Source organism: Penicillium arizonense (assembly GCF_001773325.1).
Source record: "Penicillium arizonense strain CBS 141311 chromosome Unknown PENARI_contig016, whole genome shotgun sequence".
In the NCBI taxonomy this organism is placed as follows: domain Eukaryota; kingdom Fungi; phylum Ascomycota; class Eurotiomycetes; order Eurotiales; family Aspergillaceae; genus Penicillium; species Penicillium arizonense.
In genome coordinates, this window is record NW_019173293.1 from 72031 (window position 1) to 96023 (window position 23993).

The following is a 23993-nucleotide window of genomic DNA, read 5'->3' on the forward strand; positions in this document are numbered from 1 at the left end:
GTTCATTGAAGTACGTATCGATCTATACTCGGGCACTACATTCAGCAAATGCTTGCAATGTTACGTGGGCGAAATTTACGATTTCAGTTTAGATGTATCATCAATCACGTTCAGTCATAGTATTGTGTATGTCCAATGTTCCGGCGACGGGTATCATTATGTTGTCTGAAGTCCACTCATTTGAGTTCATAGTGGTACTGCAAGTAGAAACGCCGATCGATAGTCCGTTTAGTTGGAGAACTTCTCGGGGACGTGCTTGCTATAGAGTGTATCAGCACTGCCTTCGGTCATGATGTTGTCGGCTTCACGCCTTACCCAGTGGCCTTCTCGAACTGCTCGCGGCCGGTGTCGGTGATCTTCTCGTTGGTTGAGCGCATCTTCGCGGGGTCAACCTTGCCACCGCCGAACTTCTTCTCAGCTCCACCGAGGGCTGTTATTGTCAGCTTGGATCTCATGCAAACTTTGTATAGTGAAGCTCACCCTTGTCAACATAGTCCTCTTGGCCTGCGGAACCGGAGTTGGAGCTCGAGTGGGAGCCTTTGCCGCCGAGCTTGGAAGCGAGTCCAGAAAGTTTATCCATGGTGAATGATATGTGTGTAATGTATAAAGATTCAAAAGGTTGAACTCTCTCAGATGAGCAGAATGACCTTTTTATAGGGCTTGCGTAACTCTCCGATCGAAGATCTATCATGGCGCGCATAAAATAGATCCGGATGTATATATAGAATGCGTCATCATGCTCGGATCATATGGGTTTGCCCCGCAGAGGATATCATTGGTATCTCGTGCTGGATCGACATAGGCTGGAACAGATCTCAGCATAAGTGGTTGAGGAGGTCTGAGGTCATATGGAGATCCTCATCTAGAATCTCTTGGTGAGATCATACAGTGATGTCATCTACGATTGCCTAAGGGTCAGGCAATTAATAAGGCAACAAGGCAGCCACTTCAGGCATGAAGGCGACTAGGCATTAAGGCAGCAAGGCAGCAAGGCAAACACGGCACTTCCCGAATAGCCAGATGCGAGTGATCTGTTTTCTCTGGACTAGAATCCCGATGGAATATGTTCGTGATGTGGCATACTTCAAACTTATAACGCTCGACTCAAAAAATGAGTCAGTTGGCGACCTTCTCGGGCTGAGCTATCCCGAACTTGCCTGCCTCCCCGCGCTTTCACAAGAACAGGGTCTCCCTTTGACCAAAACGGGGGATGATAGCCTCGCTTTGCTCCGTCTGCTCCCCCGTGGGGTTTCTTAGTTCTCGGAGTTGTGCCGATGAGTTGTGCCGATGCACCCGATGCTGTACATATCACCATGGCGTCCTCTCATCACACGCAGGTCTCCAGTATCTACCCAACATGTCTACAGTAAAGCCGGCAGAGGAACAGATCGAGTTTCAGGTGAACTCTGATAATAAGGGACATGCTGTTGAACAAGATGTTCTCTACCAGGTCTATGCGTCCAAAGGTCCGGAATGGCATCACACTATGACCCGGCGTCTGCTTCGCAAGGTCGACTTTCATCTCTTGCCCTTTCTTATCTTGATGTATCTTTTGAACTTTTTGGACCGCAAGTATGTGCATTACTCAGCGTACTAAGTGGTATAACATCATATTGAAACTAATGGCTGTCTAAGCAACCTATCGCAAGCTCGTCTAGGCTCATTAGAGAAAGACCTAGGCATGGAAGGCACCGATTACAACCTCGCCACGAGTATCTTGTTTGTTGGCTATCTCTTGATGCAGTTGCCTTCCAACTTGCTCCTGACTCGTGTTCGGCCTTCGTTGTTCTTGGGAATTGCAATGGCCATTTGGTATGAGATCTTCGAGTTGGTTATATTACCAATACTTATTTCCCTCACAGGGGTATGATTTCCGCTTGTCAGGCAGCCATTCAGTCATTTTCAGGACTTATTGTCACGCGATTCTTCCTCGGATTCGTCGAGGCGCCTTTCTTTCCCGGTGCTGTCATGTTAATGTGAGAGATCATTCATATACTTCCATGGATCGTTGCTCACTTTTATAAATAGGTCCAGTTGGTATACCCGACAGGAGGTACTTCAGTCATCCCTTCGGTAGCTACTGAGAATATAAGCTAACTGGGTCAAAGTTGAGCCACCGCATTGCCTGGTTTTACTCAGGAAGCTCATTGGCAAATGCCTTCGGCGGTCTCATCGGAGCGGGCGTCCTGGGTAATCTCGATGGCGCGCAAGGAATCGCCGGTTGGAGATGGTTGTTCGTCATCGAGGGTTGTATCACGGTTGGCGTATCTCTTCTCGCTACGTGAGTATTGTTTGCATTGATCTTCTCTTTCATTGATCTGACCCTCTGTAGTATCTTTCTCCCAAACTATCCTGCTTCTACCTCCTGGTTGGATGAAGAAGAGCAAGCCTATGCTCAATGGCGTCTGATGCACGATGCCGGTGAGGCTGATGAGGTTGGTTCAACCAGTATCAAAGAGGCTTTGGCACTGGTCTTTGCAGACAAGCGCATCTACCTCTTCATTTTACTTCAACATACTTCGCTCCTGTCGCAGAATTTCCAATACTTCTTCCCAACGATTGTGCAGACACTTGGATACGGCAATATCGAGACTCTTCTCATCACTGCGCCCGTATGGATTGCCACATTCCTAATCTCGCTGCTCGTGACATGGAGTTCAGGCAAATCAAATGACCGCAGTCTGCATATTATGGCCTTGATGATCGTCAGTGTGGTTGGAGGCGTCATAATTACTGCGAGTAATAACATCGGCGCCAAGTTCTTTGCTATGTTCCTGTAAGTTGTCGAGCTTCAATCCTCTTTAGCAAGTCTGACCCGTCCAGGATGCCCATGGGGGCGGTCTCGGCATATCAGATCATCATTGCCTGGGTGGCTAATTCCTTCCCTCGGCCATTGGTCAAACGATCAGCTGCAATCGCTATTGCGAACATGATCGGGAACACGGCTTCAATTTACGGCAGTTATATGTGGCCATCTTCTTCGGGGCCTAGATACATCCCTGGGGGTAGTGCGACCGCTGCGATAGCATTTTTCGTCGCCTTGGTGGCACTCGTCATTCGCCTTGTCCATATACATATGAACAAGCGATTGGATGAGACTGCTACATCGGAGGATCTTCGTTCCTCTGATCCAAACGATCTGGAAACGCGTGCTGTTGGATTCCGGTATATTTTGTAATATGCACACAATATGGAAGAAAGAGTGGCTTTACATAGTATATATAAATAATATATAAATAACGTAGGGGCCATATGGTACATTAGTGTTAAAGTTAATACTCCGATCTATATCAATTGCAGCGGAATATTTGTAGCTTCGCCCGGAGCGGGGTTAGCGGAACCGCGCTCGCCATCACAACCCAATGAAAGCACATTGCCCTGGACACACTTGACTCCCTTGACTCTCTGTGAGTCACTGTCGTACTTCACATATTCCATCTCCAGCGTTGAGCCAGATTCGGTGCCAGTGCCTTTACAGGCGAAAGAATAGAGCTTTGTCAGTTTTATGATCCGCATCTTCACAATGGTATGCTTGATCATTCCTTCATTCTGTCTCTGGGAAATGCTTACCTAGACAGTCTGGCACATCTTTCACTTCCATTCCTATTCTGGATTTCGCGCAAACATTGTCCCCGTCCACCAAGCCTGCCTTTTTGGGAAGCCTTCGTGAGGCTCTGGTGAATGTCGGCTTCTTCTATCTTCGAAATGCACCCGTGCCAGCTCAAATGCAAGAAGATTTTACTAAGATGGCCCTTGGTCTTTTTGACCTGCCACTCGACAAAAAGCTGGAGATCGAAATGGTAAACAGTCCACATTTCTTGGGCTACTCTAGGCTTGGAGCAGAAATCACGGCGTTAAGGCCTGACTATCGCGAACAATTTGATGTCAGTGAGAGCTCTAGTGTTTCTTCAATGCTTTAATGCTCATCTAGCTATGTTACTAGTTCGCAACCGAACTCCCCGCGCCTGGTCCAAATGAGCCATTATATAAAAGCATTGTTGGCCCAAACCAGGTGATTAAAACCTCTACCGCGGTACATTTTCTTTCTTATAAACTGACATTCATTATCCTGGGCTTAGTGGCCCGATGAGACTGCGATCCCTGGGTTTCGACAAGCTCTCGAGACCTACTTGTCTGAAGTGAGCAGACTGGCAGAGTTATTTCCGACGCTCATTGCCGAAGCACTGGACCTCCCGCCAACTGCATTGGACCAAGTTTTTGACAATCCGCAGCAACATAAGCTAAAACTGATCAAATATCCTCCGCCACCTGCATCCAGTCATGAGGAATCTAGCTTTCAAGGAGTTGGCCCCCATAAAGATTCGGGATTTCTCACTTTCCTGTTACAGGGAACAGCTCATCACGGCCTCGAAGTTCAAAACAAGACTGGAACATGGATTCCTGCTCCCCCAGTGCCAGGAACATTGGTGATCAATATCGGACGCTCCCTGGAGGCATTAACCGGAGGGATCTGCACGGCTACTACTCACCGTGTGAGTTTACGGCGGGAGAACTTTCAAGATAGTGAAGGTGGCTCTTTAGGGCCGAGGTTCTCCTTTCCGGTCTTCCAGGGTGTGAGTCTTGATCTTTCCGACAAGGTTTCCCTGGAAATCCCAGAGCATATTCGCGCGCTTGTCAAGGATGACAAGGTCAAGTCAGATGCAGAGGCAACATTCAACGAGATGTTCCGTGGGAGCATTGGTGAGGGCACACTCGTAGCGCGAGTCACTAGTCATCAAGATGTTGGGCAGCGATGGTATCCAGAGGTATTAGCCAAAGCATTAAAGGGGCAGAAAGAGTTTCGAGGATAGGGATAATTTATAGTCTCTATTCTTGACTACTCTGATGTGTCCAATTCAATTTCTACATTCGATTGTACTTTTTTTGTTGTCTGCAGATCAGATATCAACGTTGTATGAGAGAGTCGCAGTGCGGGGTGCACGCAAGGGACGCAACCTCGGGGTTAGCCGTCCCATCTTATAAATATTTATATATACACCTTGAATGCTTTTCATCTTACACTTAGTGTCTATTCTATAGCAGCCATGCACTGGATTACGACGCTGCTCTGGTTCTGTGCAGCAACTGCCAGCGCCCGTTCCACCCAGCCCACGGAGGGCATTTCTGACCTTGTTAAACGTCGACTTCCAAATCACCTTCACAGCTTCCAGTTTACACTGGATGCCATCCATGATAGAGACAATAAGTATGACTCTTATGTTGTCAGCAGTGGCTCGAATGGCACAATCTTGGTCAAGGGCAATTCCCTGAGCGCATTATCTTCGGGGTAGGAACCCTCTGGAGTTTTATGTTGACAAAGCTAACTTATACATCAGTCTGCACCATTACCTCACCGATGTTGCTCACGTTGACATCTACTGGTTCATTGGCAGCCGACTGGACGTCGCCCCGTCCAAGCTGCCTCATCTTGCCAAGCCTATTCACGGCTCTAGCACAGTTCCGTGGAGGTATCATTTTAATACAGGTACGTTGGGCATGCTGTCGGAATATCGCATGCTTTACTGACAGAAGATAGTCACCTTCTCTTATACCACAGCTTTCTGGGCCTGGGAAGACTGGGAGTTACAGTTGGACTGGATGGCTCTTCGTGGGGTGAATCTTCCGCTTGCTTGGGTTGGCCAAGAGAAGATCCTCGTAGAAGTGTTCCGTGAGATCGGTCTCAGCGATTCAGAGATTGCTACTTTTTTCAGTGGTCCAGCGTTCCAAGCCTGGAATCGGTTTGGCAACATTCAAGGCTCTTGGCACGGGGATCTTCCCCAGACATGGATCGATGAGCAGTTCGACTTACAGAAAAAGATCATTCACCGCATGGTGGAACTTGGAATGACGCCTGTTTTACCGTGCTTTACTGGCTTTGTTCCTGCGAATATCAGTCGTGTTCTACCAGATGCTAACGTGGTTCGTGGTTCGCGTTGGGGAGGTTTTCCGATTCAATATACGAACGACACGTTCCTCGAGCCCTTTGACGATCATTTTGCAGAACTACAAAGCAGCTTCATTAGCAAGCAGCAGGCAGCCTACGGAAATGTCAGTCACATCTACACTCTTGATCAGTACAACGAGAACGATCCCTACTCCGGTGACGTGGACTATCTGCGTAATGTTACTAGCAACACTTGGCGAAGTTTGAAACAGGCCGACCCCGATGCCATATGGATGATGCAAGGTTGGCTCTTCTATGCCAACTCCGACTTTTGGACCAACGAACGAGTGGAGGCATATTTGTCTGGTGTGGAGTCCAACGAGGATATGCTGATCCTGGATTTGTTTTCGGAGTCGATTCCCCAGTGGCGGCGAACAAATTCATACTATGGCAAGCCTTGGATCTGGTGCCAGTTGCACAACTTTGGAGGCAGCATGGGCCTATATGGGCAAATCCAAAACATCACACAGAATGCTTCGGAAGCCCGAATAGAGTCCCCGTCCATGGTCGGCTATGGCCTCAGCCCTGAAGGTCAAGAGGGTAACGAGATTGTATATGACCTACTTCTTGATCAGGCGTGGTCTTCGACTCCGTTGAATACTCAAGTGTACTTTCACAAATGGGTGACAAGCCGATATGCTGGCCAGAAGTCCATTCCCCGGGACCTCTACGTCGCTTGGGACTTGATGCGACAGACAGTGTACAATAACACTAACCTCACTACACTCTCTGTCGCCAAGTCCATTATTGATATTCAACCTGTCCTTTGGAACTTGGCCAATGTCCCCGGCACACATGGCACAACGGTCAACTACCACCCATCAGTCCTTGTCCATGCATGGCAACTCATGTATCAGGCAACAAAGGCAGAACCGGCGTTGTGGTCCAATCCGGCGTATCAGCATGACATGGTTGATGTGACACGCCAAGTCCTGGACAATGCTTTCATCCCAATGTACTCAGATCTGATAGATCTATACAACAGCTCTCAGTCCACGCAGCCGAAATTCGCACAACAAGGAAAAAAACTAATTCAACTTTTGACAGACCTCGACTCGGTCCTTCTCACCAATAAAAACTTTCGCCTTTCGACCTGGATAGATGCGGCGCGGACCTGGGCACATGGCAACCCATCCCAGGCATCAATACTTGAATACAATGCTCGCAATCAAATTACTCTTTGGGGGCCAAATGGGGAGATTAGCGACTATGCCTCCAAACAATGGGGGGGCCTCGTCTCTTCATACTATGTGCCACGTTGGCGCATGTTTGTCGAATACCTGGAATCAACCCCAACCACGTCTTATAATGAAACTGAATTGAAAGCCAATCTAAGGGTCTTTGAGTTACAGTGGCAAGACGAGGCTTGGTCTGCGCCCGAGCCCACTGGGGACGAGATTGACTTGGAGAAAGTGTTGAAACAGGTTTGGCAGAACTGGCCATCTATTTTTGGGCTGAAGTGATGGTTCTCTGAGCGAGTTTCAAGAACATTGTTATATACATTCCGTGATAACCCGAGATCCCCTTGCAATAGAAGTAAAACATAATAGTTGGATAGATGTACATCTATAAGTCATAAGCCTCCCCGCATGTCGCCTTATCGCGTGCTTACAAATGGGCCATCCGCCATGTCCGGTCATAATTATTTATCAACTACATTCCTATTCACTTGCTATACACTTGTATAGCTCTTCATAATGATGCGACCGTCAGAGCAGACGCCATTAATCTCTAATCAACATGAAGCCCGAGCCCTGGGCTTTCAGAGGGGACTGGTAATTCTAGTCTTGATGGGCATGCTTATCTTTATTCAGGGTTCGCTTCTTTTATGATGATTCAAGTGCAATGAGCTGATGGCGAGTAGCAACCAATATGTCGATGATGACCACGGCTCAATCCAGCATTGCGGCTGATTTGGATGCCTTCGCCGAAGCATCGTGGTTTACTTCGGCATATATGGTATGGCACTTCAATCATCAAGTATAGCACATCTAATACTTCATTCCAAGATTGCTATGTCTAGCATTACGCCCCTCGCCGGACGACTCTCCCAGATATTCACCCCGCGTCTATATGTGGTCTTCTCGACTACACTGCTCGCAATTGGGCTTTTCATCAGTGCCGCGGCGCCGACTCTGGCTGTGTTTCTTCTCGGGAGGGCCGTGGCGGGCTGCGGCAGTGGTGGATTGATGAGCACATCCATTATCCTGGTTCTAGATATGGTCAGCAAGAAGCGCCGTGGGCTATGCATTGGCTTGATCAATTGCGGGTATACCACAGGTGTCGCGTCAGGTGCGGTCATTGCTGGGCTTCTGGCTCCCACATTGGGATGGGTGCGTTGAAAGCTCTCGCATCTGGTCCAAGGTTTCTAACAGGCAGTTTCAGCGAGTGATATTCTGGGTTCAGGCCCCAATTGCCTTGTTGTTAGGACCATTGCTGTTCTTTGCAATCCCCAGACCTTCTGGCGACGATGCGAATCCATTCAAACCGGAATATTTGCTTCCTAATTTGGCGCGGGTGGACTATGTAGGCGCCATGACGCTGGTATGGCAACTTATCCCATCTTCATTATGCCAGCCTCTAACGTGTCTCTAGACCATCTCGGTCGTTCTTCTTCTGACCAGTCTTGCATCCCCACAAATAATTGTCTGGCCTATCTTGGTTTCTCTGCCGTTCTTTGCGCTGTTTGTGGTGGCCGAGTCTCGATGGACTACTGAGCCCATAATCCCAGTCAAAATCTTGAGAGCTCGCGGGGTGATGTTCACATGTCTTGCAGGTCTCGGTCTCATGATGGCCCGGTGGTCTATCCTGTTCTTCACGCCCGTGTATGCCATGGCTGTTCGAGGATGGTCACCAGCATCCGCCGGGCTGTTCCTGATCCCCACAAACGCTGGTTTTGGAGTCGGGGGTCTGCTTGTCGGGTGGTTGCATATCCGTCAAACGGGGAGCTATTATATGTGAGTCTCATTGATCGCCATTGGCATATTCGATCTAATGTCCCTGTTACAGCTCCTCTCTCATTATCTTTGTTGGTTTCGCTCTCGCTTCATTGGTGCTCTCCTTTCTATCAACGCCAGAATCTCCGGTGGCCTTGTATTTCAGTGTAATATTCCTGAACGGGCTCTTTGCCGGCGCATTGATGAATTACACACTGTCGCATCTGCTGCATCTCACTAGTCCAGCTGTGCATTATATTGTCACTGCTCTGTTGGCAATGTCTCGTGGATTCGCAGGAAGTTTCGGATCTGCGGTGGGAGGAGGTTACTTCGCTCGAATCCTCAAACCCTCTCTCGAGGCTGGTTTTGCCGCTCATGGCTTGCCACCGCAGCCGGAGCTGGTGCGAGAATTGCTTGGTAGCCCGGCTACAGTTATGCGCCTCACTGGTACGGAGCGTCTCATCGCTACTGAAAGCTATGAGCATGCTGTGCAGATGCTGTTTCTGGCGGGAAGTGTTTTGGCGTTAGTTTCGACTGTTGTCCAAGCTGGGGTTGGATGGACGCCAGAGACTGATACGGGGAATGGGGACTCAGAGGTCCAAGATTGAGTGTTGTCAGATTATATTGTTTAAGATTCTCAAGGTCAAATATTCCAAGACAAAAAGTGATCCCTAATTAGGCCCGGATGTTTTGGCGCCCCTCGCCTGGCTTTTATCGGCATCGCAAGCCTGTGTTTTGTCCTTCACAGGCTTAAGCGTTAAATCGCGTTCAATAAGTTGAGAGAGACCATGTACACTTTAGCCTATTTGTAAGAAGCCCCGGTAAGCAAGGAAGCTCAGCGTCACTAGGCTTATCTGTACTTACTCTCCTCATTGTTACTGCACTTCGGATTCTCTTTCCGGGCTCTCTTATGTATTCTCTCACAATTCGGTCTCGGATTGTGTTTCTTTTGATATCTCCCTATAATCAATTTCTCGATATTTAGTGTCAGACTCCTAAAAGATGACTGAGTCCGCTTTTTGCGCTCCCCAGCATGAAGATTGTTGCCTAGAGGATCTACCTCCCTCGACCAGGAGGTACCATTATCAAGGAAGGCATAATTTCTGTCGTGTATTGTATCTTGAAGATGAAAACCAAGCCGAAGACTTACTTTTTCAAATTGACTCGGTGGACCTACAACACGACTTCCTCGACCCAATCACAACTTATTTCCCCAGACTTCGTCTTTCGTTTAATATTTCCCCATGGCTACTACTCGTCAGATTGCGCTGGTATAGCGCACACAGCAGCAATTGGGGTCCTTACTAGTGGAGTGTCGCGTACTTCAGGGTTCATGGGATTTAAGCTAGCCGGGGCTATCAAATGATTTGGGGGCTCCAGCGTTCAAACAAACGGGAAAGGAAAGATGCGGACTATGCTTGGGGGCCTAGGAGGTGTCCAGGGTTTGAAACAAGATACACGGTCGTTATTGAAGTAGCAATGTCGGAATCGCCCAAGCTGAGGCGGGATGTTGATTTCTGGTTGAACCCCAGTGCAGGCAACGCCAACCTAGTGATTAGGCTGAAAATGAAACAGACAGACTGCAGTCATAATCGAAATCTGGGAGGGGAGGCATCGTTCACGCCGCGTCCAAAATGTATCTGTCGCTGACACCTCAGGGAAAGTGACCGTTTCGGCCCCACTTCGAATTCCGTTTCTTGCTTTCTTTGACAGACAGCCGTCCCCAGCCTCGGCGAGAAGGACGTGATAACATCAAAGGAAAGACTTCAAAATATCGCAGAAGATATCTGGGAAGAGCAGGAAATCTAGGGACCCTTCAGCGGGGAACTTAGTCTACGGCAGTTTATATGTTGTTTCCGTACTGCTTTGGCATCTCTTTTCATCTCTTTCTTACCTATTTCGAGTGGTGCTTGTAAACAGTATTATATGAAGGCAGGGACGTAAAAAGATTCATGTCCTATAGCTATACAGTCGATACTAAAGTAATAAGACGAAGTGATCGTAGGTGTAAGGTGTAATAGGCGGTGAACCTTTTATATAGGCTGCTGGGCTATGAACTGCCGTACTAGTCGGAGCTCCCTCACCCTTTCTGGCCTCTGCTTCCTTCACATCCTCATCGCCCATCATGCCCCGCGCAGTCCGAGGTCAGTATCCGCTTCATCTTTATTTCTCTGCTCGTCACACTCTGGACTAACATTATGCTCCTTGACAGGTTTATTGATAGAGTGCGATCCCTCGATCAAGGCCATGATCCTGAAGTACGATGAAGAGCGACACGACTACATAGTGGAGGATTTGGATGATGAGAACCATTTGGTCATCAAAGAGAGCCAGCTGGAGAACCTCAAGGTTCGCCTGGATCAGGTATCTTTGGAATCCTTCGCTGTTCAGCAACTGTTATTCACACATTGGACAGGACCTTGATGAGAAGATCATGCAGCTGGATGAATCCGAATCCGAATGATTGAAAACTTCATACGGTATAACGGCGAAATCCCATTCGAGCACTACCATGGCGCACCATGCCAAACGACTCAGTCCACACTGTTTCGATGACTTGCGCCTAGCGAGACACTATCCTAGGGGCAAGACACTTTCCACATGTACCGCGCTGTGTTGCCGTCTGCTGCTTCTCGCACAAATCGCGTCATATGGGCCTGGGCGACATTTAGGCGGCATCTGACACCCTGACACTCCCAATCGTTCAGTGCAATGACGGTACCTGACGCCCTGGCATCCTTCTCCCGCCCGACCGATGACATTTCTATCCAAAAATATCACGCTTGAACCGATAAAGCAATGTTATATGCAACAAGGCTTCTACATTCTGGGAGGAGTGAGAAAGCTGGCTTGTTTGGGGTCAATGGTGGTGGCAAAGCATCTCACTTCGCAATGTGATGTTCTGGTGTATTCTAGCTTGTTCCAGACTGCATAGGAATGAATGAATAGCATGGAACCATGGATGTTCCATTCTTGCCACTCTACCCGCTGCTCCTTTGTCGACCTGAGGGATGTGTGTAACCCCGGATTTCTACGTCACGTGATCGAATTCTGGAGAAGCATCCAGCAAGTTGGAGAAGTGGCGAGCCACCACTGGCACTTCCTGGCTTGTTCGGTGACACTGTCGCATCTTCTAGATTCTGCTGAACAATGCAAGTTTCTGGAGGGAAGATGTGCTATATAAGGCTGCTGTCTGTCCAGCTCTTCATCATCATACTCATCTTCCAAACTCACATTCAAAGCTAATTTACTGCCTTCAACTTCTTTCCATACAACCTTTTTAAGCAATCTCTCCATACAACATGTCTCTCTTCCGTGCCAGCTTCCCAGGCTCTGGGGACTTCGCCCCCCTTTTCCGTCTCTTGGACGACTACGATACCCATCGCTCTACTCGCAGCCAGCCCTCTGCTCGCTCGTTCTCCCCTCGCTTTGACGTCCGTGAAAGCAAGGATGCCTACCAACTTGACGGCGAGCTTCCTGGCATCGCCCAAAAGGATATTGACATCGAGTTCTCCGACCCTCAGACTCTGGTCGTAAAGGGCCACATTGAGCGCGACTACAACACTTCCAACCGCCAAGCCCAGGTTGAGGATGAGGAATCCGAGCAATCCGAGCAGACCACTGCTGAACCCACCCACCGCTTCTGGGCTAGCGAGCGCGCGATCGGCGAGTTCCAGCGCACCTTCTCCTTCCCGACTCGCGTTGACCAGGACAATGTCAAGGCCAATCTGAAGAATGGCATCCTGTCAATCCAGGTGCCCAAGGCCACTGTTGCCACCACCAAGAAGATCACCATTGAGTAAACGGTCATCCTACACCGTTTCGGCGCATCTCGCGCTTGACGTCTGCACACGAGCCACGAATGTTGTTTGCTATTTTCACCACTTGATCGTGTTCAAGGGAATTCGAGCACCTCTAGTCCCCTTGTGTCATTCCTTTTCATATGTATTAGTCTAGCTTAATCCAATGTCTTAATTTCTCAAATACTACCAACGTTCTTTCTGATATCCGAACATCTTATTGCTGGACCTCGGCACGTGAAGGGCCTGCAAATCGTAGAATTGTAAATATAATTCACTTGTAATAAAAACTTCAACTGATATCGAAGCTGAATATATGTACTGAGCATTTGAATGCACAGTAGAACTCGAATCAACTGTATGGTTTGAATATGTCGGTGACATCAGATGTTCCCCAGACTTGCCGAGGTCCGCTGGAGCTACCCGCATTGATATACTCCTCTCTTCCCACTCACACTAATTCATACAACTTCCATCATGGCCGAGTACAATTTCGAATATTTTACTGTTCGGTTTCCAATTGACCATCAATATGTGGCTCATGTGGAGATCAACCGTCCAGATAGGCTGAACGCCTTTGTGGAAGCGTGGGTATTGACCCAATCCTCGCGACTTGACTAACTTACCGTGATAGGATGTGGTTAAATTTGGCCCAGATCTTCAACAAGCTATCTTCGGATCCCTCGGTCCGTTCCATCGTCCTCAGCGGAGCTGGAGAGAAGGCATTCACCGCCGGGTTAGACGTCAAAGCAGCTTCTGAGGGTATGCTGTCGTCGGAGACGAAGAATGACCCCGCCCGCAAGGCCGCACTCCTTCGGCGCCACATTTCCGAGTTCCAGGATTGTATCACCGCAGTTGAGCGTTGCGAGAAGCCAGTGGTAGTTGCCCTCCACGGCTTCTCCTTGGGGCTTGCCATTGACCTGGCCACCGCCACGGACGTGCGTGTCTGTGCAAAGGACACCCGATTTGCAGTCAAGGAAGTGGATATCGGACTTGCAGCGGACATCGGTACCCTCAGTCGACTGCCCAAGGTGGTTGGCAATTACGGGTGGGTAAAGGAGGTTGCTCTGACTGCGCGCGAGTTCGGCGCCGAGGAGGCCCTACGTGTAGGGTTTGTGAATGCCGTATACGATAACCGTCAGGCCACCATCGCGGCCGCATTCAAAATGGCCTCTCTGATCGCCAAGAAGAGCCCCGTGGCGGTGCAAGGCACGAAGGAGATTTTGAACTATTCGCGTGACCACTCTGTGCAAGACGGACTGCGCTATACCAGTGTGTGGAACAGTGCTGCTTTGCAGACACAGGATGTATCGGCGGCACTATTATCGGGGTTGAAGAAGCGGACCCCGACATTCGAGAAGCTATGACGATCGTCTACTCTATCCACTGTATATAGTCCAAAGGTTCTAGGCACTTCAAGCCATCAGTCTCATGATTATCCCGTGTCTTGGCCAAGGAATCAATCTGAAATGCAGCCAACTCCACATATACAAGAAATCCCGAGATCCCGGGAATAGAACAAAGCCACTCTCAAGGTCCTGAAAAATGCGAGCTTCGCAGTAACTCTCCCAGGAGGCTATCAAACGTCGAATTCCTATCTTTTGTGGTATATCCCACGGAGGTTGGTCTTAATTGAACTCGGTTCTATCAAGGATCTACGGCAGAATAATTATCGTCGTCTGCCTACTATAGTGTCAGATACCTTGATAAGGTACTGTACCTTAGTGAGATACTCATCCAAATACTTGGCCAGATGCCTATCTGAATGCCCGTTGAAATGCGAAAGGAACATATAAAGATCTTGTAAAGTTTACTTCTTTCCTTCCGTTTCCTCGCCTTTTCCATTAATATTCGAAGGACCGAAGCCACTACAGATACCCCAATTACAGCTCCATCGCCCATTGTTTGAACATCGGAGAACAACAGGCACCTTTCTTGAGAAATCTTCTCAAAACACTTTGACTCTTTTTCCCCCTTTCCCCAATTCATTCCCCATTCCAACTTCGTCATGTATAGATACAGACGTGGTGACCGTGGAAAGGACCATGTCATTTCCAGTGTCACTGTCTTCTCTATGGCTATGGGACTATTTGATATTCATCAAACTTCCTTGGCCAGAAATAGCTGACATCACAGAATAGAGAGACGCGGAGAGGGAGGGTTTGAACGCCATTATCGTACCTTCGAAACGATGAAGAGGCCAAGGCGCTTGCATAGTCTCCCCGCAAACTGCCATGGCCGGGGGCACTGCTAGCTGCATATTAATTGATGGCTGCAATACCAGGAGTATTATTTTCCCATAGATGCAGTTTCCATGAATCGGAGATAATGTCTTGGCTTTGTTTCGTCATTTTCTGTCAGGCCCTGACACCTCCGCTGCCCCGAACGCCATGAAACACAGCGAGCTTCACAGTTCGGACATGTAGACCCCGGTGGGAATGTCACTTTTTCCACGTATCTAGTTTGTTGCTTGGCATGGCTATTACTTGGCATGGGTATATAAATTTAATGATCAGACATGATCCTAAGTAATATCACACTGAATACTCTCTTTATATTCTGCTAATCGCCATGAAGACCGCTGCTCTGCTATCTGCCCTTGTGCCCAGTGCGTTGGGTACAACCATCTACCTTGCTGGTGACTCGACCATGGCAAAGGGTGGTACCGGATCTGGCACTGCTGGTATGGATTTCCTTTGCCCGCCAAGATAGAACCATACTGAGATGTCTAGGTTGGGGTGAATACGTGAAGCCGTATACCTCCCTCACTGTTGCCAATCAAGCTGTCGCTGGCCGTAGCGCCCGATCATACACACGAGAGGGCCGCTTCGATGCCATTGCAGCCGTGGTCCAGTCCGGTGATTGGGTAGTCATTGAATTTGGACATAACGACGGTGGATCGCTGTCGACCACAGACAACGGGCGTACCGACTGCGGCGGCACAGGAAGCGAAACCTGCAGCACAACATACAACGGCGTCGCCGAGACGGTTCTCACCTTCCCAGCCTACCTGGAGAAAGCAGCCAAAACGTTCAAGGCCAAGGGTGCGAACGTGCTCATCTCCAGTCAAACACCCAACAACCCCTGGGAGACTGGCACATTCACCTATTCTCCATCGCGGTTTGTAGAGTATGCCCGGCTGGCAGCTGAAGTGGCGGGAGTCTCCTATGTCGACCATGGAGCGTATGTGGCGGACCGATTTGAGACCCTGGGTCTCACCACCGTTGATTCATACTTCCCCTTGGATCACACACACACCAGCACTGCCGGTGCATCGGCCGTGGCTCAGGCCTTCTTCAAGGCGGTGGTTTGCGGTAATGTTGCGCTGAAGAATTCTCTGACCACCACCTCATTCCCTGGTAGCTGTCTCTAGAGGATGAATGTCAATTAGCATTAGCAGCAATGTCAGAAACATAAGCCAGCCTTATGGATGGATAGAACGTAGGCTCTCAATAGAAATCAACGAAGCAGGGTCAGAGTTTGAAGACTCTCAGTTGTTCACAACAAACATTCAAGAGAAAGGCTAGAGAAAAAGCCCAAGCCAATGCGACTCGGTCAATAAATTCGTAGGATCGTAATATGTCCATGGCTAAACAGATACACTGAAATGCATCAACTGCTAAATGCTAGAAATCAAAATCGCTCTCCAAGTTCATTCTTCCAGAATTGACCGGACGATACCTCGCTTCGCGACTCGCTGATAGTATTGGTTAACATTTGTAAACCGGGTATCGAACGCGCCTTGCGTTTGCATGATCTCCCGAAAAACTGGCCAGAGAGAACAGTCGTCGATGGCGAGCACAGTACCTCCTAGGTAGTGTTGCCCATCAAGGACACGCTCCCAATCTTCAAAGCCGAACTCAAACGCATGGACTGGATTGTTGGCACGATGTTCGCGCCAGTGCATCAAGAATTGGTCGATTATTGGCAAGTAGTCGCCTCCACGCAATGGACCTGCACCTGGGCGTGTAGTCTCGACTTGTTGGGCCAAATGTGTCAGGATAGCAGAGTCACCAGCGGCCGTTGACCCATCGGAAGCAATGTACAATGGCAAGACCGGTGTCTGATCATTGCCGACACCCTGTTCTCCATAGCCGGTAACCACTTCGTATCGAATGCCGTTTTCTCCCAGGCAAAGTCGTACACGCAAATCAATCACAGAATCTCCGCTGAGTACCAGCTGTGCTGTAGAAGGAGTGACAAAGTTGACTACATCGAAGCCTTCGCCATACACAGCGTCCCAGTCAAACTCGGTAGCACGGTTTTCTTGGCCGAAGGCAGCAATGAGTCGTTCAGTTCCAGCGGCATCTGCATGGATTACCGGGCGCGCTTGGTCTACTGTCTTACTGATAGCTCCTTGGCCCCAAATTGTGTTGGTCGCAGGCTCGATGTAAGTGCCAATCTGTCGGAAAGTAAGGGAAATACGTTGGCCGCCGTATGCTTGCTCGGCAGTAGACTTGATCGAATCAGGCCGTTTGTCCGCCCGGATTCCATGAAGCCATCGCATGTTCGTATTTTGACCCAAAACAAAGAGTGAATTATGAGGAAGAGGTACGCGCTGCGTGGTCCGACCTGATTCCGCCCCTTCTGCAGACTCAGATGCTGAAGCCTTGGTCCGAAGAACCATTACACGCTCAGCACCTAAACTTACGTTGCAAATGAAAGACCCTCGCACAATATCCAGCGTCTTATCTGAATGCTCTGAGATGCGATCTTGTCCATCACGGTAAAGCTGGATGAGCACATGGTTCAAAGGGTGACCTAGTATGCGCTCAACTGTCGCCCGCACTGCATCCACTGCAGGGGTAAAAGGCCTGAAGGCTGGAGACTCGTCAGCAGGATGCCGGTAGATGGGTATCGCTCCATCAGGCTGAGCTTGGCCTTGAACGGCCACCAATCGAGGAACTAGACCCGAGAGATGATACATCTTCTGCCATTCCACCTCCGCCTGGATGCGCTCGAATGCATCCGCTGGCAGATCGATATTGTGCACAATACGCGAGTCACCTTCTCCAATGCCACTTTGAGATGTACTGGGTGTTTCCCCTGGCCTGGAAGACATATCTTGCTGGCGAATATCCGCGTGAGGTCTAGCTCCAGATTCGGGTGTAGGCTCTCGGCGTTTTGGACGACGGATTCGCGCCCGCACTTTCTTCTTCTCTTCCGCTGGGCCCCGCGCCTGCGCGGCAGCGCGCTGTGCGCGGGAACGAGAGGCAAGCTCCGAAAGACTGAACTCGTCCTCTTCTTGTGGATCATCCTTTGGTGTGGTATCATTGGCGTTCCAGGCCTCCAGTCCGTCCATGATGCTCTCAATGCCAGCTGTATTGGCGGATCTCTTCGGCTGCGGTGCGCCTTGGCGAGCAATTGCGTCAGTCTCATCCCAATCTAGCTCCTGGGTGAGCTCCTGCGAGGTTGTACCAGTCGCGCCGAGGATGTCTGCCATGCGCCGCATAGCTTCTTGGTGCCGTTGGAAATCACGGAATCCCAAACAGTTCTCCACCAGGGTCACCGAAAAGCCATTACGGACAGCATCCAGAGCGGTGGCAAACACGGACACGTTGGACAGCGAGCCACAGAGATATAGTTCAGTGACGAAGCGTGTTCGAAATGACAGTATCAGACCAGGCGACTCCAGGGCGGAGTATCCTGTTTTGTCCATAACAGTATCTTTTTGGGCATCAATGGCGGCAAGGATCGGTGCGGGGAACTGATACCCCGGGGTCTGGGGAGCAACACATAGCGATGGGTCGGCAGACAGGAAGGCTTCCGGATCAATAGGCTCAGGTGAATCACGGTCCGATCCGACTTCAATCACATCAGATGAAGGTAAAGGTTTCCTGCGCGGGGGTTCTCGATCCAAAACAATGCGATCTCCAAAGTTCCAATCGGTGATGGCCTGTGGGGTATCAAACTGAGATCGCACCCATACTACATCACCCACGCGACGGAAGGCTGCTGCCAGCTGAGGCAGGGTCTCGAGGATATCAGGCGTGTTGGGGACATGCAACGCCCCGGTTGGCCGAACAAAGTCATTCTGGAAATCGAGCAGCAGCAAGGCCTTGCGGGTCTGGATGGTGGGAAGGTCACCGAATGAGAAGTAACTCATCCTAACATCCTAAGATGATCCAAGGAAGCTGGCGGACCTCGTGAAGGCCAAGTGGAGGTGGGGAAGTTGACACCTGAGGCAGAATCACTAAATACGAAATAGTATGAGGCCTTTTTTCACTGTTTCACTGTTTATTCAACCAATAATATAGAAAACTGAAGATAGCCAATTGATAGTACAAAATAACCCAGAGTTGGTCTCTTTCTCCGTATATTCAGCTATCTACGCACAACTCGGAGCCTTGGTCTCACTCCGGGGAACATCCAGACTACGCCTAATGTGGCCAGGTCGTCCACGGTTGCTGCTGGAAACATGACATAATCTCTGACTCATTCCATTGCCCAATCAGCACCACCGCCGACACCGGCCGGGGAGGTCCTGCACCTCTCCGGGATCACGTGCAGTGACTCGCAGCGATTGCGGCCATCTCCCATTTATAAATCCCAGAGCTTCCCCGGTCTCAATTCTTCTTTTACTTCTTCACTCTCCACTCTCCTCTCTTCCATATCTTCACAATGGCTTCCCGTGGTCTTCCCCGTGCCCTTCGCCTCGCCCGCGTGGCCGCTCCTCGCTCCGTCGTCACCGCCGCCCTTCCCCGGCCTGCTGTGGCGGCCGCTGCTGCCCTCCCCCGTGTCTCCTCGGTTGTCACCCCTGTCCGTGGTATCAAGACCATTGACTTCGCCGGTGTCAAGGAGGACGTCTACGAGCGTGCCGATTGGCCTCGTGAGAAGCTCCAGGAGTACTTCAAGAACGACACCCTTGCCCTCATCGGCTACGGTTCCCAGGGTCACGGTCAGGGTCTGAACCTCCGTGACCAGGGCCTCAACGTCATCGTTGGTGTCCGCAAGGATGGTGCTTCCTGGAAGGAGGCCATCCAGGACGGCTGGGTCCCCGGCAAGAACCTGTTTGATGTCACCACCGCCATCGAGAAGGGTACCGTCGTCATGAACCTGCTCTCCGATGCCGCCCAGTCTGAGACTTGGCCCACTATCAAGCCCCTCCTCACCAAGGGCAAGACTCTCTACTTCTCCCACGGTTTCTCCCCGGTCTTCAAGGACCTCACCAAGGTCGATGTCCCCAAGGACATTGATGTCATCCTCGTTGCCCCCAAGGGTTCCGGCCGTACCGTCCGCACTCTCTTCCGTGAGGGCCGTGGTATCAACTCCTCCATTGCCGTCTACCAGGATGTCACTGGCCAGGCCAAGGAGCGCGCCATCGCCATGGGTGTCGCTGTCGGCTCCGGCTACCTCTACGAGACCACCTTCGAGAAGGAGGTCTACTCCGACCTCTACGGTGAGCGTGGCTGCCTCATGGGTGGTATCCACGGTATGTTCCTCGCCCAGTACGAGGTTCTCCGTGAGCGTGGCCACAGCCCCTCCGAGGCCTTCAACGAGACCGTTGAGGAGGCCACCCAGTCCCTGTACCCCCTGATCGGTAGTAACGGTATGGACTGGATGTACGCTGCCTGCTCCACCACCGCCCGCCGCGGTGCCATTGACTGGTCCAGCCGCTTCAAGGACACCCTGAAGCCCGTCTTCAACGACCTCTACGACAGCGTCCACAACGGCACTGAGACCCAGCGCTCCCTCGACTACAACTCCCAGAAGGACTACCGTGAGAAGTACGAGAAGGAGATGCAGGAGATCCGGGACCTTGAGATCTGGCGCGCCGGTAAGGCCGTTCGCTCTCTCCGCCCCGAGAACCAGAAATAAGTTAATTACTATGATACCCGTGGGGGTTCAAAAATTATGATGTACTATGAACTGTTCTGTTTGGGTTTCAGATATTCGAAAATATCATTTTGAGGCTATATAAGCCCCCATTTCATTTTTCATCTTTTTATCTTTTTCAATCTCATACTTAGCTTGGATACTTTTAGAATGCGTAGAGTCCACGTGCGCAGGTGGAGAAGATCCGGGGTAAGAGTCATCGACCTTGTACTTCTCTCCTACACATCACCATGACTTCCCCTGCCGTTGCAGCTCAATCGCTCACTCCTGCCGCAGTTCAAGCGGCGTATGATCTCATCCAGCATTATGTGCACCGGACGCCACTACTGACCAGCAAAACCCTCGACACCATCGCCTCAACGCCGCAAACCCCGGAGGCGCTCGTCGGAACACCATTTGAAGGCCAGACCCCCGCTCATCCACACTTCCGGTTCTTCTTTAAATGTGAGAATCTTCAGCGAATTGGAGCCTTCAAAGCACGAGGCGCCTTCCATGCACTGTTGCGGTTGTTGGAGGAGCGCGGGGACGAAGTGAAACAACGCGGGGTGATCACACACAGCTCTGGTATCTTCGAACCTTCTACGGGCACACTTTGATGACCCCAGACTAAATCCTTCTCCTTCTCCCTAGGAAACCATGCACAAGCTCTCGCCCTCGCAGCCTCGACCCTGGGCGTCCCTGCGTATATCGTGATGCCGCGGATCAGTACACCGAGCAAGATCGCTGGCACCCAGTCCCATGGCGCAGAAGTGATATTCAGCGGTTCGACGAGTGTAGAACGAGAAGCCGTGGTGGCAGATATACAGGCAAAGACAAACGCCATTCTAGTACCACCATACGACCACGTCGATATCATTTGCGGGCAGGGTACAACAGCTTTGGAGCTGGAGGCACAACACACTGAACAAGCCGGAACCCGAGCTTTAGATGCAGTGATCACACCCATTGGTGGAGGCGGGCTGAACTCCGGTGTTGCGACATGGTTCTCGGACAAGTCGACCCGCGTGTTCGGCGCAGAGCCCACCTTTGAAGGTGCAGATGATTGCCGCCGAGGACTGGAGGCCGGGAAGCGTGTTGAGGCCGTGGGTACCTTGACCATTGCGGATGGATTGCGCACTCCAGTTGGACTTATCAACTGGGAGGTCATCTCCAATAAGGAACGGGTCGAGGGAGTGTTTGCTGTCACCGAAGAGCAGATCAAAGCAACAATGCGGTTGGTTCTGGAGCGCATGAAGGTTGTTGTTGAGCCGAGTGCAGTTGTTGGATTAGCCGTCTGTCTATTTGACGAGAAATTCCGACGGAGGGTTGAACAGGAGGGTGGAAAGGAAGGATGGGATGTTGGAGTTGTGTTCAGCGGTGGAAACACCACTGTTGAGGCAATTTCGAAGCTCTTTGGTTGAAGCTACGAGGTTTATAGAACGCGTTCTCGTGTATAGACGGCGTACATAGAATCCATTTGATCATTCATCAGGCTTGGGTATCTCAATATCGGACTCACGCACGTAAAATGAAAAGCTTCCCCCATTGTTCGCCTCAATGGCTTCCACCACCTGACGGGGCCATTCAACGCGCCCCCATGCATTGACACAAACCGATATCTTGCCTTGGTGAACCACGCTCTGTCGTGAATGGGCATCCTTGATCGCAGCTTGGGGGGCCATGCTTGGTGGAAATGGACGAACAGACGACCGGTGGACAATTAGACGCAAGGTTGGAAATATACCCCATGGTGCTGGGAGAGCAGGCCGTAATGCAGGAATCCGTGATTGGGGCCAGTCGTATAGACCAGGACCCGATTGACCATCACTAGATGGAGCCGCACGGGTCCCCGAGATCGTTGTGAACACAATTGCGCACTGAAACAGACCCTGAAGTCGCTTCAGCACCATCGCCAACTCAACATAAAGATCAGACAAGTGGAAGCTCTGGTTCCGCTCGCGCTCGCGATCGACCTCTGCCCGAGGACGCCCAATCTCCTCAATCCGAGCAATTTCGTCGCGGAGCCGATCTTGCCAGATGAAAGCAGTGGCGCTGTCTATGGCGATCATTTGCAGGGCACGTGAGGCGGAACGATGTCTCGAGAGATCAAACAGGTAGGTATCTAGACTGTGTAACGTAGCTAGAAGAGCAGAGGAAGACTGTGGGCGAAAGACATGGACATGCTGCAGCGAAGAGACGAGCAGCGATTCCAGCTCATGGCCCAGCGTTGCTCCTGCCGGCTGATCCCTTGCATCAGGGTCAGATTTTAGATGTTGCTGCAGTATTATACCTCGAGCCACAACTCGCAATCTCTCGGCGTCAAACCGGTTATCAGTGTCTATGAAAATCACAGCTGACTCCCGGCCACCCAGTGGTAAACCACCATGATTGCGCGGTAAGATTGCGAGCGCAGTCAGATAGTACAAGAGCTGTGACTTCCCTGAGGCTGACAAGCTGCTCGAGATCTCCACAACAGGGAGTGGTCGTTTCTTGATGCTCTCAGGGTCCGGGGACAAGGTGGCAGAAGGGTCTGTCTCGTCTGGCAGGTGTACTTCACCCGGCATTTCGATGTGATCGGTTTGAGCTTGGCTATGCAAGAGCATTTCCTCATCTTCAGTAAGGAATTCTCCCAACTGGTCCTGATCAAGCTCCCTTCGAGATTGGAGTCGATCCCCTAGTGCATTGGGTGGTACAGCGGATTTTTTGGGTGCAAAGATTTCAAGCAATGCATCTAAAACAGGTACGCCCAATGAATGCGAGTCATGGCTTGCGAGACCAGGATAGAACTGGGTCAATTCAGACAGGATCTTGTACAAGTCAGCTCACGGTCTAAAAGAAGAGCAGGTATAACGTACCTCATCCAGTCCCTCGTGGTGTACATCTGCTAGCGATTTCTCCCCGAGGTAAGCGGCCATAGCTATGGCCCTATCAATGTGGCATCACTGAAAGAGCCAAACTCGAGAACTCCGAGTCAGTCGGGTTGACCAGAGAGATCTCGGGAAGGATAGCGCGGAGCTCCCGAACTTGAACTTCACTCCGACATAACCTCTGCGCCGCCTCTCTCCAATTCCTTCACCTCCCGCCCCCAATGGCTCCTCTCACTCGTGTCTTTCACACCGAGACTCTTCCCGAGCATGTCAATACCGTCCATCGCAATTTCCAAGAGAAACGTCGCAAAGGCGGCCCCGTCGACCTGAAGGAGTGCCCGCTATTCGAAATGACACAATACTCATGCAACCCACCACAAGATGGCGTTCCTGAAAAAGGAGTTGTTGTTTGCAAGCCCGTGGTGCGGTTGTTCCGACGGTGAGTGCGTCAGTTCAGTCGGACGAGAGGAAATGCTGATGATCAGTAGCTGCGCCGGTGGATTGACGGTCGAAACCACATCCTGGGAACCTTTGAGGCAAGCGGAGGAACTGAAGGAGAAACAAGCGAGCACACAGTGACGGAACACTAGCATTGCATCAATACGCATTGGGCGGAGTTGGCTACATGGAT

The 23993-nt window shown here is 50.6% G+C and overlaps 12 protein-coding genes across 12 annotated transcripts; 9 read left to right on the forward strand and 3 right to left on the reverse strand.

The window, feature by feature from the left end:
• Positions 1 to 228: 228 nt before the first annotated feature.
• PENARI_c016G11383 (uncharacterized protein) lies at positions 229 to 580 on the reverse strand (the record flags this gene model as incomplete). The annotated part of the gene is made up of 3 exons (XM_022634185.1): positions 229 to 259; positions 316 to 430; positions 481 to 580. 3 exons carry the CDS (start codon positions 578 to 580, stop codon positions 229 to 231), a joined length of 246 nt encoding a protein of 81 aa, XP_022486099.1.
• Positions 581 to 1357: 777 nt separating this feature from the next.
• PENARI_c016G01046 (putative MFS transporter) lies at positions 1358 to 3178 on the forward strand (the record flags this gene model as incomplete). Its single annotated transcript, XM_022633956.1, has 7 exons — positions 1358 to 1572; positions 1636 to 1812; positions 1863 to 1976; positions 2029 to 2053; positions 2109 to 2281; positions 2333 to 2776; positions 2824 to 3178. The coding sequence occupies 7 exons, from the start codon at positions 1358 to 1360 to the stop codon at positions 3176 to 3178; spliced, it is 1503 nt and encodes a 500-aa protein (XP_022485966.1).
• Positions 3179 to 7816: 4638 nt separating this feature from the next.
• Positions 7817 to 9488, forward strand: PENARI_c016G06021 (putative MFS multidrug transporter; the record flags this gene model as incomplete). Its single annotated transcript, XM_022634066.1, has 5 exons — positions 7817 to 7903; positions 7954 to 8277; positions 8330 to 8488; positions 8540 to 8901; positions 8954 to 9488. 5 exons carry the CDS (start codon positions 7817 to 7819, stop codon positions 9486 to 9488), a joined length of 1467 nt encoding a protein of 488 aa, XP_022485931.1.
• Positions 9489 to 11005: 1517 nt separating this feature from the next.
• Positions 11006 to 11344, forward strand: tfb5 (TFIIH complex subunit TFB5; the record flags this gene model as incomplete). The annotated part of the gene is made up of 3 exons (XM_022634159.1): positions 11006 to 11024; positions 11093 to 11244; positions 11297 to 11344. 3 exons carry the CDS (start codon positions 11006 to 11008, stop codon positions 11342 to 11344), a joined length of 219 nt encoding a protein of 72 aa, XP_022485956.1.
• An 838-nt stretch (positions 11345 to 12182) lies between these two features.
• PENARI_c016G04641 (Hsp20/alpha crystallin family protein) lies at positions 12183 to 12683 on the forward strand (the record flags this gene model as incomplete). Its single annotated transcript, XM_022634040.1, has 1 exon — positions 12183 to 12683. One exon carries the CDS (start codon positions 12183 to 12185, stop codon positions 12681 to 12683), a length of 501 nt encoding a protein of 166 aa, XP_022486011.1.
• A 474-nt stretch (positions 12684 to 13157) lies between these two features.
• On the forward strand, positions 13158 to 14047 carry PENARI_c016G04661 (enoyl-CoA hydratase/isomerase family protein; the record flags this gene model as incomplete). Its single annotated transcript, XM_022634041.1, has 2 exons — positions 13158 to 13267; positions 13315 to 14047. 2 exons carry the CDS (start codon positions 13158 to 13160, stop codon positions 14045 to 14047), a joined length of 843 nt encoding a protein of 280 aa, XP_022485959.1.
• Positions 14048 to 15251: 1204 nt separating this feature from the next.
• On the forward strand, positions 15252 to 16053 carry PENARI_c016G11464 (rhamnogalacturonan acetylesterase RgaE; the record flags this gene model as incomplete). Its single annotated transcript, XM_022634188.1, has 2 exons — positions 15252 to 15363; positions 15413 to 16053. The coding sequence occupies 2 exons, from the start codon at positions 15252 to 15254 to the stop codon at positions 16051 to 16053; spliced, it is 753 nt and encodes a 250-aa protein (XP_022486205.1).
• Positions 16054 to 16332: 279 nt separating this feature from the next.
• On the reverse strand, positions 16333 to 18786 carry PENARI_c016G01848 (isochorismatase family protein family; the record flags this gene model as incomplete). The annotated part of the gene is made up of 1 exon (XM_022633971.1): positions 16333 to 18786. One exon carries the CDS (start codon positions 18784 to 18786, stop codon positions 16333 to 16335), a length of 2454 nt encoding a protein of 817 aa, XP_022486126.1.
• Positions 18787 to 19301: 515 nt separating this feature from the next.
• Positions 19302 to 20498, forward strand: PENARI_c016G05515 (Ketol-acid reductoisomerase; the record flags this gene model as incomplete). The annotated part of the gene is made up of 1 exon (XM_022634053.1): positions 19302 to 20498. One exon carries the CDS (start codon positions 19302 to 19304, stop codon positions 20496 to 20498), a length of 1197 nt encoding a protein of 398 aa, XP_022486086.1.
• Positions 20499 to 20746: 248 nt separating this feature from the next.
• Positions 20747 to 21916, forward strand: PENARI_c016G07649 (threonine/serine dehydratase; the record flags this gene model as incomplete). The annotated part of the gene is made up of 2 exons (XM_022634108.1): positions 20747 to 21080; positions 21147 to 21916. The coding sequence occupies 2 exons, from the start codon at positions 20747 to 20749 to the stop codon at positions 21914 to 21916; spliced, it is 1104 nt and encodes a 367-aa protein (XP_022486057.1).
• A 60-nt stretch (positions 21917 to 21976) lies between these two features.
• PENARI_c016G04129 (putative Rad51 family DNA repair protein) lies at positions 21977 to 23410 on the reverse strand (the record flags this gene model as incomplete). The annotated part of the gene is made up of 2 exons (XM_022634022.1): positions 21977 to 23302; positions 23351 to 23410. 2 exons carry the CDS (start codon positions 23408 to 23410, stop codon positions 21977 to 21979), a joined length of 1386 nt encoding a protein of 461 aa, XP_022485950.1.
• A 173-nt stretch (positions 23411 to 23583) lies between these two features.
• On the forward strand, positions 23584 to 23941 carry PENARI_c016G02942 (uncharacterized protein; the record flags this gene model as incomplete). Its single annotated transcript, XM_022633996.1, has 2 exons — positions 23584 to 23801; positions 23851 to 23941. 2 exons carry the CDS (start codon positions 23584 to 23586, stop codon positions 23939 to 23941), a joined length of 309 nt encoding a protein of 102 aa, XP_022486069.1.
• Between the last annotated feature and the right edge of the window lie 52 nt (positions 23942 to 23993).